A 14,686-nucleotide genomic window follows, 5' to 3' on the forward strand; every position below is an offset into this window, starting at 1 on the left:
AAATCACAAATTGGCGCGTTTTCAGATTAGAGTAATCTTTAGGCGTAAAACAACTGGTAAATAGTAGGCTTCTATGTTTTATTATTTTTGCATGACTAAATCCCTTCCACTGAATATTCTGTGCTTTCTGACATTTCAAGTTGGACATCAGCTATTTTAAACTTGTTCTCTGCGGTTTATGTTTTCATTTTTTTTTTTGCGATCTTTAATATTACCCATAATAAAAAGTACAAAACTATAATTGCGCATTTACAAAGAGTTGTATTAAGTCAAAATTCCCCAATGCAAGAATCATTTAAGTATGTATGTGAAGATTACATTCTAATGTTACCATTTAGTTGGCCTCATTTAGAAGCCAACATAAAAATGTGGTGTCAGCATAGCCTATCGTTAATTATTCGGTCGCTTCGAAAATCACTTTGCGAATGGTTTATGACTTAAATGGGTACTATAAACGTTTTTACTGTTCCAGACCTTACTTAATTTCAGTTCACGTTAATAAAGAAAAATTTAAAAACTAAGAAAAAAAAATTACATATTTCTTTTTTTCACGTGAGTTAATGAAATTTCTTTTTTTTTCTGATAGCTCAATTGGGTCTACATTAGATACAGTGTTTAGGTGTAGAGATGCCTGCAGCATGTGTATTAACGGTGTTTTACAAAGGCTGTGTAGCGCAAACGCACAAGTTCACATGAGCCTTACTCGCTTCCTTGCAAAAAAAAAAAAATATTACGAAACGTCAGGCGAAAAACTGTGCATGACAGCAAAGAATCTGGTTTCCTTCAAGCGAGCACGTGGCAATTATTAGCGTTGACGTCGCACGAGAAGATTTACTGTTCGTATTTTCGCTTTGACGTGACTTTAATTTCCTGCGGCTGGCCACGTTTATCCGGCATCGTGCTAACCTTGCACGTGCAACATTAGGAGCGCTGGTTTACAAGAGGTGAGATAACTCACGTTTCCAGTATGAAGCCGCGGTCTCGCACGTCGCCATTAATTAAAATATTTCCCTGTAAATGTACTCCAATAGCTTTCTTTTTCTGGGTCACAAAAATTCTCACCATATGTCCGTTCTTTTACAAAAGATTCCTTTGGAAACCAGTTGCCAAGAAATAGTTCATAATACCACAAGAAAGATGTTTTTACGGTAAGTGTGCGCATTTAGTGGAATATTTGGCATAAATATTTACCAATACGCATTTGAAGAAAATTAATCATACAGGATGATAGAATAATTATTCGAGAATGTCCTGGAGAGCCCAAGTAATTGTACAGCAGGAGATTCTCTTTTAATAAGCAAAATGGTAAAAGTCGGCATTTGCGCACACTTACCCTCTGTGGGAGGGTAAGTGTGCGCATAATTCTTAAGAGTTGTACATTTTATACTTTATATTTCTGTACCCACTGTATTCACTTTTACACATAAAATCGTACTGGACGAACATTTATACATAAAAGTAACATATTATTTTGATAATTAAAACATTTAGAATTTCTTTTTATACACCAATAAATCTGATGCTACTAATCCCTACACACGCTACTCGCACCCAGTCAAAATCATCACATATTCTTTAAACAATAATCACAATAAAAAAAACTCCGCACCCTTCATAAGATGAGCAAAGTTCATGCCACCATTCACTACACTCACAACATTGCACCCAGTCCTCATCACTGCATGATTCATCACATCCAGGGCAGATGTAGTCTTGTGAAGGAGATTGCTGATCGGATGCACTTCTCGTATTGAATGTTAGTTTGCGTTTGGCTGTAAGTAACTTCAATGTTTCACATTTCTCTTCTTTGTTGTTTTTCAACAACTGAGTGTTTGACTTCAGTAGCTTTCTTTCAGCTCTTGCTTTCGCATTTTCAATTTTTTTTTCTTTTCTTCCTCTTCTTTAAGTTTCTTTTTTTTTCTAAGAGCAAAATTTTGTAAGGTGTTGCAGTTAAAATCTCAGATTTCTGCTCAATTCTTTTCTTTTTGGTTTGCTTTTGAGCTTTGGGCAAGGGATAAATCGCTGTGACTGAGACAGTTGGTCCTGACGAAGTACCAGCAATTGGAATGATTTCTATTTGTGACACGTTTGTGTTTTCTTGCGTCTTTGTTTCTTCTCCTGTTATTTTATCCTCCAATTCTGCAACTTCTATAACTGGAAAAAATAATAATATGAACCTATGATTCCAATAAAGGAATTATGTAATAGCAAAATTCTAATAATAAACTAATTGAATGTATTTTTTGGGAACGAGAGGCAAAGTGTACGCAGGCGGGTAAGTGTGCGCATTAACAATATTGGCGCGCACACTTGCACGCCTGCAACACTAGTTTATAATAGTCCCGCTAGATGGCATAAGAAGGAACATTTTCACAAGTGAGCTACAGCAAACGTAAGCTACGCCTGTCAGTTTTTACGCGACAGCTGCGAGAACACGATTGAATTATTTTCAAAGGCTTAAGCCCTTATATTGACATACCAAAATATTACATTATATACAGTGAAAACTAGCATATTGCCTATACAAATCGCAGAATTCGATTAGGAATCTTCACTGTTCATTCTTCTTGCTTCTTTCCCAACTCGCTACAATACTAGCATGTCAATTGCTGCACCAGTGTTACTAATTACTGAAAAACGTCACTGCGCACACTTTCCCGCCTGCGCACACTTACCCTCCACTACCTTATAGTCATGCAAAAATAACAAAACATAGAGACCCCTACTGTGTTGGTCTGCGCTGCTATTGTTAAGTTGTCCACTAGGCCTATACCGGTTTACTATCATCGTTGGGTCTGTCTGTTCGCTGTGTTGTCTGTATGTATTTACTATTTTCTGCACCTGTCTAGTCGTTTGTTAGCCCAATGTGTTCATCTTTACTGTTAGTTTTGCATATATTAAATAATTTTTTTTAGATAATACGAAGTATTTTAAATAATGTTGCATTAGGGCATCATTTTTTTAATCACGGGAAAAATAATCGAGTTTTCATTAATGTGAATATTTTGTTTTATTATGCTGATTGACGTGTTCTGTTATTACTGGGAAGTTATTCAGGGAACGGTTTACAAATAACTTTAACTATTGGAGGTACTGGAACAACACAAAATATAAATTCCCGGGTAAGAATCCGAACCCAGTATTACTGCGAACACTATTTTTTAGTGATATAATTGTTTTAATTTAAATGTACGAATCTACGAATATCTGTAATTTGACAAGAATGTTTCTGTTCCGTTTACAAAATAAATATAGTTTAAAAAACTAAAGAAACATGCTTTTAAAGATTATCAAACTAAAAAGTTAAAAATAATTTTAAAATTTAATTTATGACGATAGTATATAAGCAATACTATTATAAATGAGAAAAAAAGCTTGAGGCGCTTTGTGCCATATTTTTTGTATATTAAGCGCCCCATGCTTTTTTTCTCATTTATACTAGTATTGCTTATATACTATTGTCATAAATTAAATTTTAAAATTATTTTTAACTTTTTAGTTTGATAATCTTTAAAAGCATGTTTCTTTAGTTTTTTAAACTATATTTATTTTTAACTTTTTAGTTTGATATTCTTTAAAAGCATGTTTTTTAGTTTTTTAAACTATATTTATGTATAATTATCATAGGGAAATGAGTTACCGACACTACCTATTACCATCTGAGATAACTATTTGGAGTTGCAACGTCACAAAGAAATGGTAAAGTCTCTCCGAATCATTTACAGTTAGATGTATGGATATAATCTTAGAATTTACGAGAAAAAAAAGAAAAAAAACCTTTTTTTTTTCGGCGTGGCCGGAAGTAGAACCCACGATCGCTGAATCCGAAAGCTGACGTCTCAGAAGTCGCGCGCCTTAGACCGCTCGGCTAACGAACGTGATGAAATTGGTGGAACATTTTACAGTGATGAACCGCTCACTCTTAGTCGAAAGAGTTACAGACGGACAAACAAACATACAGGTGAAGCTAATATAAAGCATGTAAAAATACAAACGTAGTAGTCAGGCCTTTAAAAAGTTTAAATGTAGGCCTACATAAAAAATACTTAAAATACTTCTCGCAAAATCAACTGTAAGTTCGTAGCTAACTATGATGTAGGAGGTTTAGAAAACTGCGTGCATGACCGTGCGAAATAACACATTTAGAAAATATACACCTTTAGCAAAACCGAAACCAGTGACGTTGAGGTGGGAAACAGAATTGTGGGTATGGGGACGACAGTAAGAGAATACGAAAATTATGTCTACTATGTTGTAAGACGCTTAAGGCACAGGTTGAAAAATTGATAAATACAATAAACATTTTAATTTAATATACACGACATTAAAAAAAAATATTATTTTTTTTTTAAAATTATGCAACAGATTTCACCGTTGAGCCAATACATACGTCGAACAGCGGGCCATCGTAACACTTCAGGCCCGGCTGCAACAGTCCTAACCTATGGGAGGCCCGTGTCCGCATCCTGATGTGAACGACGTGACATTGTCACTTGGGAAACATCCCTGTCTATAATGGCGATGTAGTCACCAGAGCGCAGTAAATGTAGAGCGTCAAGATCCTTCTAAAGCAGGGGCGCAACAACAAGGGGGGGGGGGGGGGGCAAGGGTATTTTGCAGCCCCCCCCCCCTCCTCCGAAACCTTGAAGTGGGGGCAAACGGGGGCAAAGAAAGTGCTGTGTAATCAATTTTTAGATAATAAAACTGCTTAAATAGCACCATTTTCTACCTTGAAATACAAATTTTTTCCCGGGGGAGGACCCCCGGACCCCCCGAATCAAAAGGGGGGGGGGGGGATCGATGATTCTTTATGAAAAGGTATATTGCCCCCCCCCCCCCTTTTGGAAATGTAGTTGTTGCGCCCTTGTTCTGAAGTGATCTCTCCGTAGTCTTGCGCAGCTGACGACCTCCCCTCTGACGTTCCGCAGAAGTGCAACATCCAGCAGCTGAAGGAGGAGATCAAGGAGAAGCTGCCCGCCCCCGGGGGCGGCGGCACGCTGCGGCACAGCCACAAGAAGTCCCGGCCGGCGCCGCCGCCCCCGGGGTCCGCCCCCGCCGCCCCCGCCGAGCTGCAGATCCGCGAGCCGTCGGAGCTGCTGGTGGGGGTCCCGGCCACGCTCACCACCCAGTGGAGGCACCACCCGCGCGCGCTGCTCAGCGGCGCCGTCACCTACCTCGCCAACGTGAGTGGCGCGAGCTACCACTCAACTTCCCAGGCCGGCAAGGTCGCCCCCCGAAACAACCAGTGCCACCCAAAACCCAATGCGGACAGCAATGTCCAAGCTCCCGCCCTTTTGCTTAGTAGTAGGGACACCTGTATTTCGCGATTTCATTTCATGTCAAGGTATTTCACAAAACACTGTAGCTTTTTCTAAGAGTCATGGCAAATTGTGAGGGTGCAGCAGTACGGTGACCACATTCTCATTGGCCCCGTCAAGAGCGGGACGACACCTCTCACCGACCTCAGCCAATAACCACAGGAGAAAAGCTACAGTATTTTGTGAAATACCTTGACACTAAATGTGTTCGCGAAATACAGGTGTCCCTACTAATTAGTCTTTCTACTCTGCCCAACTCTTCTTCCGGAACCATCCTTCAGTTTCCTGTAACCAACATGCTTGTAATTAATGCATGAAATTCTTGCATCCCGCATGTCAGTGCCCAGGGTGTTTGTTCCCTGTGTCTGTGCAGGTTTTAACCTGGGGCCCAATTTATCTAATTTTTAGTCTAGAATAGTCAGTGAGGGGAGTTAGTCATGGCTAGAGACCTGCAAAATTCGCGGATTCATTCGGTGATACGCTAGAATTCAAACACATATACCTCTTAGATAATTTTGCTATTGGCTTGCTGTTCATCTCGACGAATCTCAACCAGTTATGAACCCTCAACCAAAGAAGGATCGAATCACAGACAAACCAGCTGAGACGACTTACAAGTCGGCAGCCAATGAACTTGCGTTATTTGCCCGAGTGTACAGGGGTATGTGCAGTCTATCCTGAAGGCCATCGAAACCGCGAATTTTGCAGGTATCTATGGCTAAAACGTTGCCATGGCTGGCCAATCCCCCTTCCTTCACATGATGCATGCTACCTCTCCTGCATGGTTCACAACCTGCATGATTAGAACGTATAGGCTTCGGCCTTTGACCAGGGGCGTAGGAACCGGGGGGACAGGGGGGACGTGTCCCCCTGAACATTTCGGGTGGCGGGGACTGTCTCCCCCCCCCCCAACTTTCTAGACCGTGATATTTTTATTTTATAATATTATTCTGCCCAACTTTATTTGTAATTTCTTCACTCATCAAATTTTATCTTAAGGAAACAATAATAATTTTAACATCGATGTATCCAATGGTTAGAATCAAAAACTGCTTAAAAAGCGCTATTTTGCACTTTTAAAATCAAAATTTTCAGGTGGACGACCCCCGGACCCCCCGTCATAGTAAGAGCGGAATGGGTTTACATGACATCAAAATCATTATTTGTCCCCCCCAACATTATGAACATAGCTACGCCAATGCCTGAGACGCGCTTAGAGTCTTCTTCCCTACTCAGACCTCTCCCGCACACTTATAGCTTTAAGTTAGGTTAGGAAAAAAAACTTGAGCACGACCACGTCATTACTGTGCCGGGCATGCCTTGTGCGCTTCTTTCATCTGTCTGGAGTAGTTACACACATGCGTACATGTCCCTCTATCACTATATGTAGAGGTACGGAAATTTCGCGTATCAATTTGGTCGCAAGATAGAATGCAACTGTTCGTACGCTTGCTCTGTGTCCTTTATTGGACCGCAGTTATCTGGACACGCCCCCTCGGCGACTGTGGGCCAATGGCGCCCCGCTAGGAGAGAATCAGCGAATCAGCCAGTGCCAATTAAAGAGATTAAAAAGGTTCTCGCTTTGAAATAAGCCAATAGGAAAGCAATGGTAGGTAGATAAAACACAAGGCTTTGAATTTTTGCCTGACACAAACTGAATTCACGAAATTTCAGGATCTTTAACTATATTTCTCTCTATACCTCTTGTCTTTATATCACTATCCATACCTCCCCATTTCTCTTTCTACGTACATCCCTCTCTCTCTCTCTCTCTCTCTCTAGGGGCTGGCATTTTTCGCGGAAAAAAAATCTGAACGATCATGAGACTGCAAAAAGGTATACCCGCACCAACCTTGTGGTTGGCGGCCGTTTGCGAGAGAAGTATGTTACCTTATTATTTTGATCGAGCCACTCAGGACGCGTTTGCTTCCGCACTAAATCACTGTGACTGGTGCTGTAACAATCGACATGTACCTGAAATAAACTCACCCAGTCATGAAACACAGATGATTCTACAGCGTTTTAACTTCCAACTAGTCTCCGAATCTTTTCGCGAAATATGCATGCCCCTATATATAACTCTATTTATCTGTATTTCTCCCTCTATCCCTCTTAACCTCTCTTTATACCTTCCTATCTCAATCTTTATCTTTACAAAACAGAAGACGAACACACAGACATTCATTTATGTATATTTTTTTACCTATATATTTTTTATCCATATTTTTACTTGTTACACGTACGACGGAAATTTAAGCTTTAGAACGAACAGACATTTACACTTTTATTCATATAGTTAAAGACGGGAAAAACTCGCCGAGTGCTTACAGGTAGGCTTAAATTCAAATACATATGCCTTTAAGCTGCTTTTGCTTCTGGCTCACTGTTCATCTGGAGTTTCTGGACGACTCTAGGCCAATGGGAAACACTCTACCTAAGAAGTATCGAATCACAGATAAACCAGTTAAGATGACTTACAAGTTAGCTGCCAATGGACTAGCGTTATTTGCCCAAGTATACAGAGGACTGTGCAGACTATCCTGAAGGTCATCTAAAACGCTAAATGTTTCAGACCCTTACAACATTTACCAATGTTTGTGTGTACACGCGTGTAGAATTAATCCTGCTGCTAAAAAAAAATACCGTGAATTTCGCAGGTATCAATCGGTAGGGACACCTGTATTTCGCGATTTCATTTCATGTCAAGGTATTTCACAAAACACTGTAGCTTTTTCTAAGAGTCATGGCAAACTGTGAGGGTGCAGCAGTACGGTGACCACATTCTCATTGGCCCCGTCAAGAGCGGGACGACACCTCTCACCGACCTCAGCCAATAACCACAGGAGAAAAACTACAGTATTTTGTGAAATACCTTGACACGAAATGTATTCGTGAAATACAGGTGTCCCTATCCATCGATAATTTTTGCTATGTGCATTTTGATTTTTTTCTCTCATATCCAGTTATGTCTTCTAAAATCAAAACGTTATTCAGACAGCGCACGCAGTTACGTGGTCTGCAGGTAGAACAACCACGAAGAACTACAGTACTTTCTCACGAATTTCTCAGCTGTAAATCTGTCCCCTCTCCAGTTTTGACTCCGCGTTATGTATTATAGCCGTGTGCTTTGCGAGGCACGCAACTGCTACCTCGCGACGAATTTACGGCTGTCTTTCCGCGGCGGGGACTTACGACCCGAGCGCCGCTAGACCGAGTGTGCTTTGAATACCTGCAGACGCCCTGCGTCGGATAAATTACACCCGAGAACAAAAATATGCGAATCGTTCAGCACTCGCCAGAGATGTGTAACATCTAACCTCGGCAACGAGCAAATTAATGTGTTCTCGTGTTGAAAATACACTTGTAATACGTAACTCGGACACTAAATTAACTTATAATTCTTTAAAATAATGCCGGGCGTGATAAATATTTACAACTACATTTCTAGACGCGAAGCACACGTAGTTTCCGCATCTGCCGCTAGAATTCAGTGCCGGAGCAGCTACGTCGACTGTCGAATCATTCAATTAGCAGACCGAAAATTTAAACTTAAATTTAATGTAATGGCTCTGGTAAAAGTGAAGCCTTGTTAGTGTGCTCTGGTCGATAACAAGGCTGGTTACACGTGATCTAAGAACCACTTCTTCTCCTTGTTTACAGCTGGCTCAGGGTTTTCATGGGCGTGTCATTAACGAGAAATAATGGTATGCTTGTATGTGCTTCAAGTCTGCATTGCGAGATAATTGTGGGTGACATACTTGAATCCAAATAGGTGTACCTCTTTTTGCCGCTGCATTGACTGGACCACAGGTCATCTGTAGGACTCCGAGCCGATTAAAATAAATCCCAACAAAAGCAGCTCAACACGTCAGTAGCCAATGAGCAGGTGGTATTTGTCCGAGTGCATGGATGATCGAGGAGTCCCTAGTTATGTGATGATGAGTAGGGACACCTGTATTTCACGAATACATTTCGTGTCAAGGTATTTCGCAAAATACTGTAGCTTTTCTCCTGTGGTTATTGGCTGAGGTCGGTGAGAGGTGTCGTCCCGCTCTTGACGGAGCCAATGAGAATGTGGTCACCGTACAGCTGCACCCTCACAATTTGCCATGCTAGAGACCGGAAAAATTCGCGGGTTCATTTCGCGCTAGGCTTAAATACAAATAGTTATACCTCAGTGCTGCCTCTGCTATTGGCTCACAACTCACATGGAGGACTCTCGGCCAATGATAAACAACCAACAAAAGCTGTATCGAATCACAGGCTGCTACGTTGGGACGTCTCACAAGACAGTAGACAATGAGTGGGTGGCATTTGACCTAGTGTACGTAGAACTATGGAGTTCATCCTACAGGTTAGCCATGACTCTTAGAAAAAGCTACATTGTTTTGGTGAAATACCTTGACATGAAATGAAATCGCGAAATACAGGTGTCCCTAGCTGATGAGAGTTCACGCGTTTGGCGGGCGAACCAGGTTGACCTTGGACCCGGCGGTGTTGTGCTCGCAGTACCTGGGCTCGACCGTGGTGAAGGAGCTCCGCGGCACCGAGTCCACCAAGAAGTCGATCCAGAAGCTGAAGAAGGCCACGAAGGAGCCCAAGACCAGTCCGGACATCGTGCTCGCCATCTCCTACCACGGAGTGCAGTTCCTCAACCCCGCCGACCAGGTCAGCTCCGCTCGACTCCCCTCGAGCTTCCGAACTGGATCACTTTGTTTCTTCAGTTGATGAATAGAGACCTGTGAAATCCGCGGATTCATTTCGCGATAGGATAGAGTCCAAATACTTTTTTGACATTATTTTGCTTCAGTGATTGGGCCACAGTTCATCTGAAGGACTCTGGACCAATGAAAATATCTTTAACAGAAGAATTAGCGAATCACGATCATTCCAGTCAACAGGTGTAACCATTCAGCAGATGTAATTTGCACGAGTGCATAGAGGATCATGGAGTCTATCCTTTAGGGATTTGAAATCGCGAATTTTACAGGTCTCTATTAATTAAATGTGAACTGCAAGTGTTCTTTTTTTTACAGTAATATGTGTCACAGTTAAAGATTATTTCAATCGGCACATGCTAAAAGTGCCTCAGACCAAGCAACACAGTTATGAGAAAAATTAATAAATTTGTCTCCAAGGAACCCTTTTAGCGTACATTAAGAATTTCCCTAGATAATATTAGCTATCCTTTTTAACATAGATAGTTAAAGCTATCCTTTAGCATGCGATTTTCATTCTTAACTCACTTTTGTAATTTTTTTTTGTGACTGAGGTCCTTTTAGCATGTGCCGATTCATTTGTAGTTTTTATTTGGATGCACCAGCTGATTGCAGTAGATTTTGACGGAGCTAAACTACCGGTTGAGTTTACGGTCGAACCTGAAGATGATTTCTGTGATAAATATGCATCGTTTAGTACCGAGGAGCATTGCAAACCGAAATGACCACACCCTCACGTGGGTTACTCACACAGCTAACCTCTAGGTTACACTTTATAAGGGAATGAAGTTATGATATTTGGAGGAATTTGAAGAAGTGCCTGATTTTGAGAATAGGGAGTCTACTGCACTGTGAAAAAATTCCACCTTAAATTTGAGTTGAAGGCAGGTTACAAATTATACAGAGATCTTCGTAAATTTACTGTTTATCTTCGAAAATGTATGATACAGAGTTGGCTTATTTTTAACACGGATAAACACTAATAACAATCTTATTATATTAACAAAACATTCGAAATCTTGTTGAATATACATCAAAAACCTTCTTTTATTACTCTGTTTACTACGAAACACTAAACTCGAAGTCATAATCAGGCGTAGTTTCTGCTTGGATCAAGTTACCTGAGACGAAGAAGAAGAATTCTGTTATTTCAGTTTTATTCTTCGTTTGAAAAGTTCGTAGATTTACTGTAATTCCTAACAGTGTGCCTCATCAGCTGAGACCGGAAAAATTCGTAATAGACTAAAAATTCCAATACATATACCATATGCTGCTTATGCTATTGGCTCACTGATAATCAGGACGTCTCTGAGCCAATGAGAAAGGGAGACTAAACCAAAGAAGTATCGAATTACAGCAAACAGTTCAGACGACTCATAAGCCAGCGGCCAGTGAACTGGCGTTATTTGCCCGAGTATACAGAGGACCGTGTAGTCCATCCTGTAGGTCGTCGAGGTCGCAATTTTTTTTGTCAGTTCCTAGTCATCAGCGAATACCTGCGCATTTCGTTATTTCCTGTTGCCACGCTGGAATCCATAACAGTTTGCCTAATCGTGTCGATGCCATGTGTCATTTAATCTTATATCCGGGTCACTCGCGATTTGGTGAGATGTTTTCATTGGTGTTTTTCATAGGTTTTTTTTGGTCCTTCAGGGAGTGTAAATAACTAGTGGCCGGAAAAAAAATTAGCGGGTTCAGTCGGCGATATGCTGAAGTTTAACTACATGTACATCTAAGCGTCTCTTGCTATTGTGTCACTGTTTCACCTGGACGACTCCGGGCCAAACAAGTGTCGAATCCCGGGCGAACCAGCCGACTCAGTGGCCGCGCCTGCCCGCAGGAGCTGGTGTGCGAGCACGAGATACGCAACATCCACTGCGCCTGCCAGGACGCCGACGACCTTACGCACTTCGCCTACATCACCAAGGACCACGCCAGCAAGAGCCACTACTGCCACGTGTTCTGCGTGCTGACCATGGTGAGTTGCCACCCCCGTCACCCCGTTCACCCCCAGTTGTTTCATCACCTCTTCATTTGCTGTTCATGCTTTGGGCGCGTTGAGAGTTGAATTTCAAGGCCGAAATTTTAATGCAGCGTTTTCGCGAACCATTTTTGTGATACTATTCTGACGCGAAAAGGACAGATAATAGCTACTTGGGCGAAAATATATAAAAAGAGCACTATGCTATACACGTTGTTGGGCTCTATTTAGTTTTCCTCTTTGTGCACAAAAAAAAAGAACCGAAAGAAAATCATGAAAGAAAGAATAAGACATATAATGCGTGGATGCGCTTTTTTTTCCCCAGAAAATAGGTATAGGTATCCCATGCAATCAACTGTGAGGGCCTTGAATTTTATATTTGCTACCAGCGCGCTCGCGTTCCTACTTGTTCAACCAGCAGCGTAGAGAGCGAAGTTGTTACAGTCTCTGCATTTCCCACAAAGCTAGCGCTACCTGTTATGAATTTTATATTTCGTTCAGAGATTTGGCCTGTTACAAATGGCAGAATTTTTTGAAAGTAATACGCACAATTTTTTCTTTGTGGTAGGAGTATTTAAACCGTAAAAAATATATATTGTTAATTAATTATTACTAATTGGTCAATTATTATTGATATCCTAAGCAATTATTTTAAGGTATTTTGTTAATTCTTAGTTATTTTGAACTGTTTTCCTTATATCTTTCTCTTTCTCTGTCTCTCTCCGTTTTACCCCTTACAATATTCTTACAAGTCGAGGTTTTAATTGCGAAAAGTTTTTGTTCTATCATATGTACTCTTTCTTTTAGATGTATCTCTCTTGTAATTGTAATTGGGTTATAGCATTTATTACCAAATATTTATTAAACCAGTAGCGACCCTAGATTTTGTGGGACCTGGGCTATTTTACTTTTATGGAAAAATAAAAAAATAATAACTATTTAAAACAAAATTTCAAACCAACCTAGAACTTAAGTCTCGGCGATTTATTTGGTCATTTATCTTAGGAAATGTTTATATATCCTTTCCTGATAAATTATCTTCGGGTCAGTTTCATAAATGCTGACGATCAAATTCTGGTGTAATCGCATGATTATACGTGGCAATAAAACATTTTCCTTTTTCCCATTAAAGTCAATATTTTTAAATGAACACAAGACAACAAGTAAAACAAAATAGAAAAAAATGCCCTGCTCCTGTACTAAACATTATTTGTAGCTGTTAAAGATAAGTCAGGAGAAATAATTATTACCACAGCTTTTAGATAATATTTAGTAAACATCTGTTAATAAAAATTTACAATAAACATTAAATTCAAGAAAGCACTTTCTCAGATAATACTAATGACAGGAAAGGCAAAAATTGATGTGTGTGTGAGTGTGTATCAGGCCAAATTAAAATTACTCTGAAGAAGTAAGCCTTACTATTGAACAGGTACTGGCTTTGCTCAAACCTCCTTCCTACCCACAGGAACCCTACTACTGTTAAACATGTCAGTCTGGCGCCCAACGTTCTGACCACAGCAAGTCTGGCTAGACTACACGAATTTAGGCTGCTGTGTGCATTAGATACTTTTGGATACATAACGAACAGTTTGCACACATTTAATGACTAATTAATTCGCCCTGTATTGAAAAATTTGCATCAAAAATGCCAAATTTGAACATTTACTTGCAGAATGACAGTTACGGGACTTGCGTGTGCTAGTGTTGGCTTTATCGTATCCTCAATTCATCCAAAATTCTCAATTTGGGAGGTTCTTGGATTATTTTACTATGTTTCGTAATTATGTTCAAGATAGGTGATCTGAGTTCTAGCCGCGTCGAAGTTTAAGATTTCACTGACCTTTAGGTCCAACTTGCAGTTTCCATCTTTAGGTTAGCATTTATGTACTGAAGATGGCGACCGAAACGACAAAAGCCAAGCGATATTAAACGTTGTTTCAGGAAATACTGACGGGATACGTACGCAATGACAGGTGTCATTGCATACATATCCCGTCAGGGCGGAAGTAACACCATCGACACGGGCTCTCTAGAGCCATGGATGAAACGGATACACCATTTCATGGTGACTCTAAGGTGTTTGGGGAAGTGCTACAATGAAAGGCTGAGGCAGAGCCCATCCCAGGATCATTGCCACCCCCCCCCCCCCCCCCCACGGAAATGCGCAAATATGTATGATTCGCAAGATGGACCGGTAGAAATTCGTACGAGAGGGGAGGAGACTCCTGACCCAAGAGCTTTGCACATGGGAGACACAAGTCATATCTGGATGGGTTGTTTTTATGTTGTATATCTCCAATATTTTGGCCTAAAAGCATTCAGTCAGCCGAAAACTATAATATATACAGAAGGTTTACTGTAAAACGTAGTTTTTATATTTATCTTTATCAATCTCATTTCACAATGTTTATCAATTCCGTTTCACAGTCATGCTTTTGCAAGCGCAGAGGAGGCCCCAGGCCTTCGTCTTCCCCCTCCCCCATGTATACGCCCATGACCCAAGCCCTCTTAACCATTCAGCTAAGCAGTAGTTGACTCATAAGGAAATTCTGACAATGGTTGTGTAAGTCTGCGATCCCTATTATATTATATTGCGTAAATAACAATAAAGCAATTGATAAATTTTGAGAGTTAGTGCCAGATTGATGCCATAGAAGAACAATCAA

General features: G+C 40.6%; 1 protein-coding gene across 1 annotated transcript in view; it reads left to right on the plus strand.

Annotated features, from left to right (window-relative positions):
* The window catches only part of LOC134539392 (ankyrin repeat and sterile alpha motif domain-containing protein 1B), a 372,811-nt gene that overhangs the window by 347,003 nt on the left and 11,122 nt on the right, over window positions 1-14,686 (plus strand). The window contains exons 14-16 of the mRNA XM_063381388.1: window positions 4,929-5,183; window positions 9,828-9,986; window positions 11,877-12,014. Coding sequence (XP_063237458.1) covers window positions 4,929-5,183; window positions 9,828-9,986; window positions 11,877-12,014 — 552 coding nt within the window. The remainder of the gene's footprint in view (window positions 1-4,928; window positions 5,184-9,827; window positions 9,987-11,876; window positions 12,015-14,686) is intronic.

The sequence above is a fragment of the Bacillus rossius genome, chromosome 15 (genome assembly GCF_032445375.1).
Source record: "Bacillus rossius redtenbacheri isolate Brsri chromosome 15, Brsri_v3, whole genome shotgun sequence".
NCBI lineage: Eukaryota > Metazoa > Arthropoda > Insecta > Phasmatodea > Bacillidae > Bacillus > Bacillus rossius.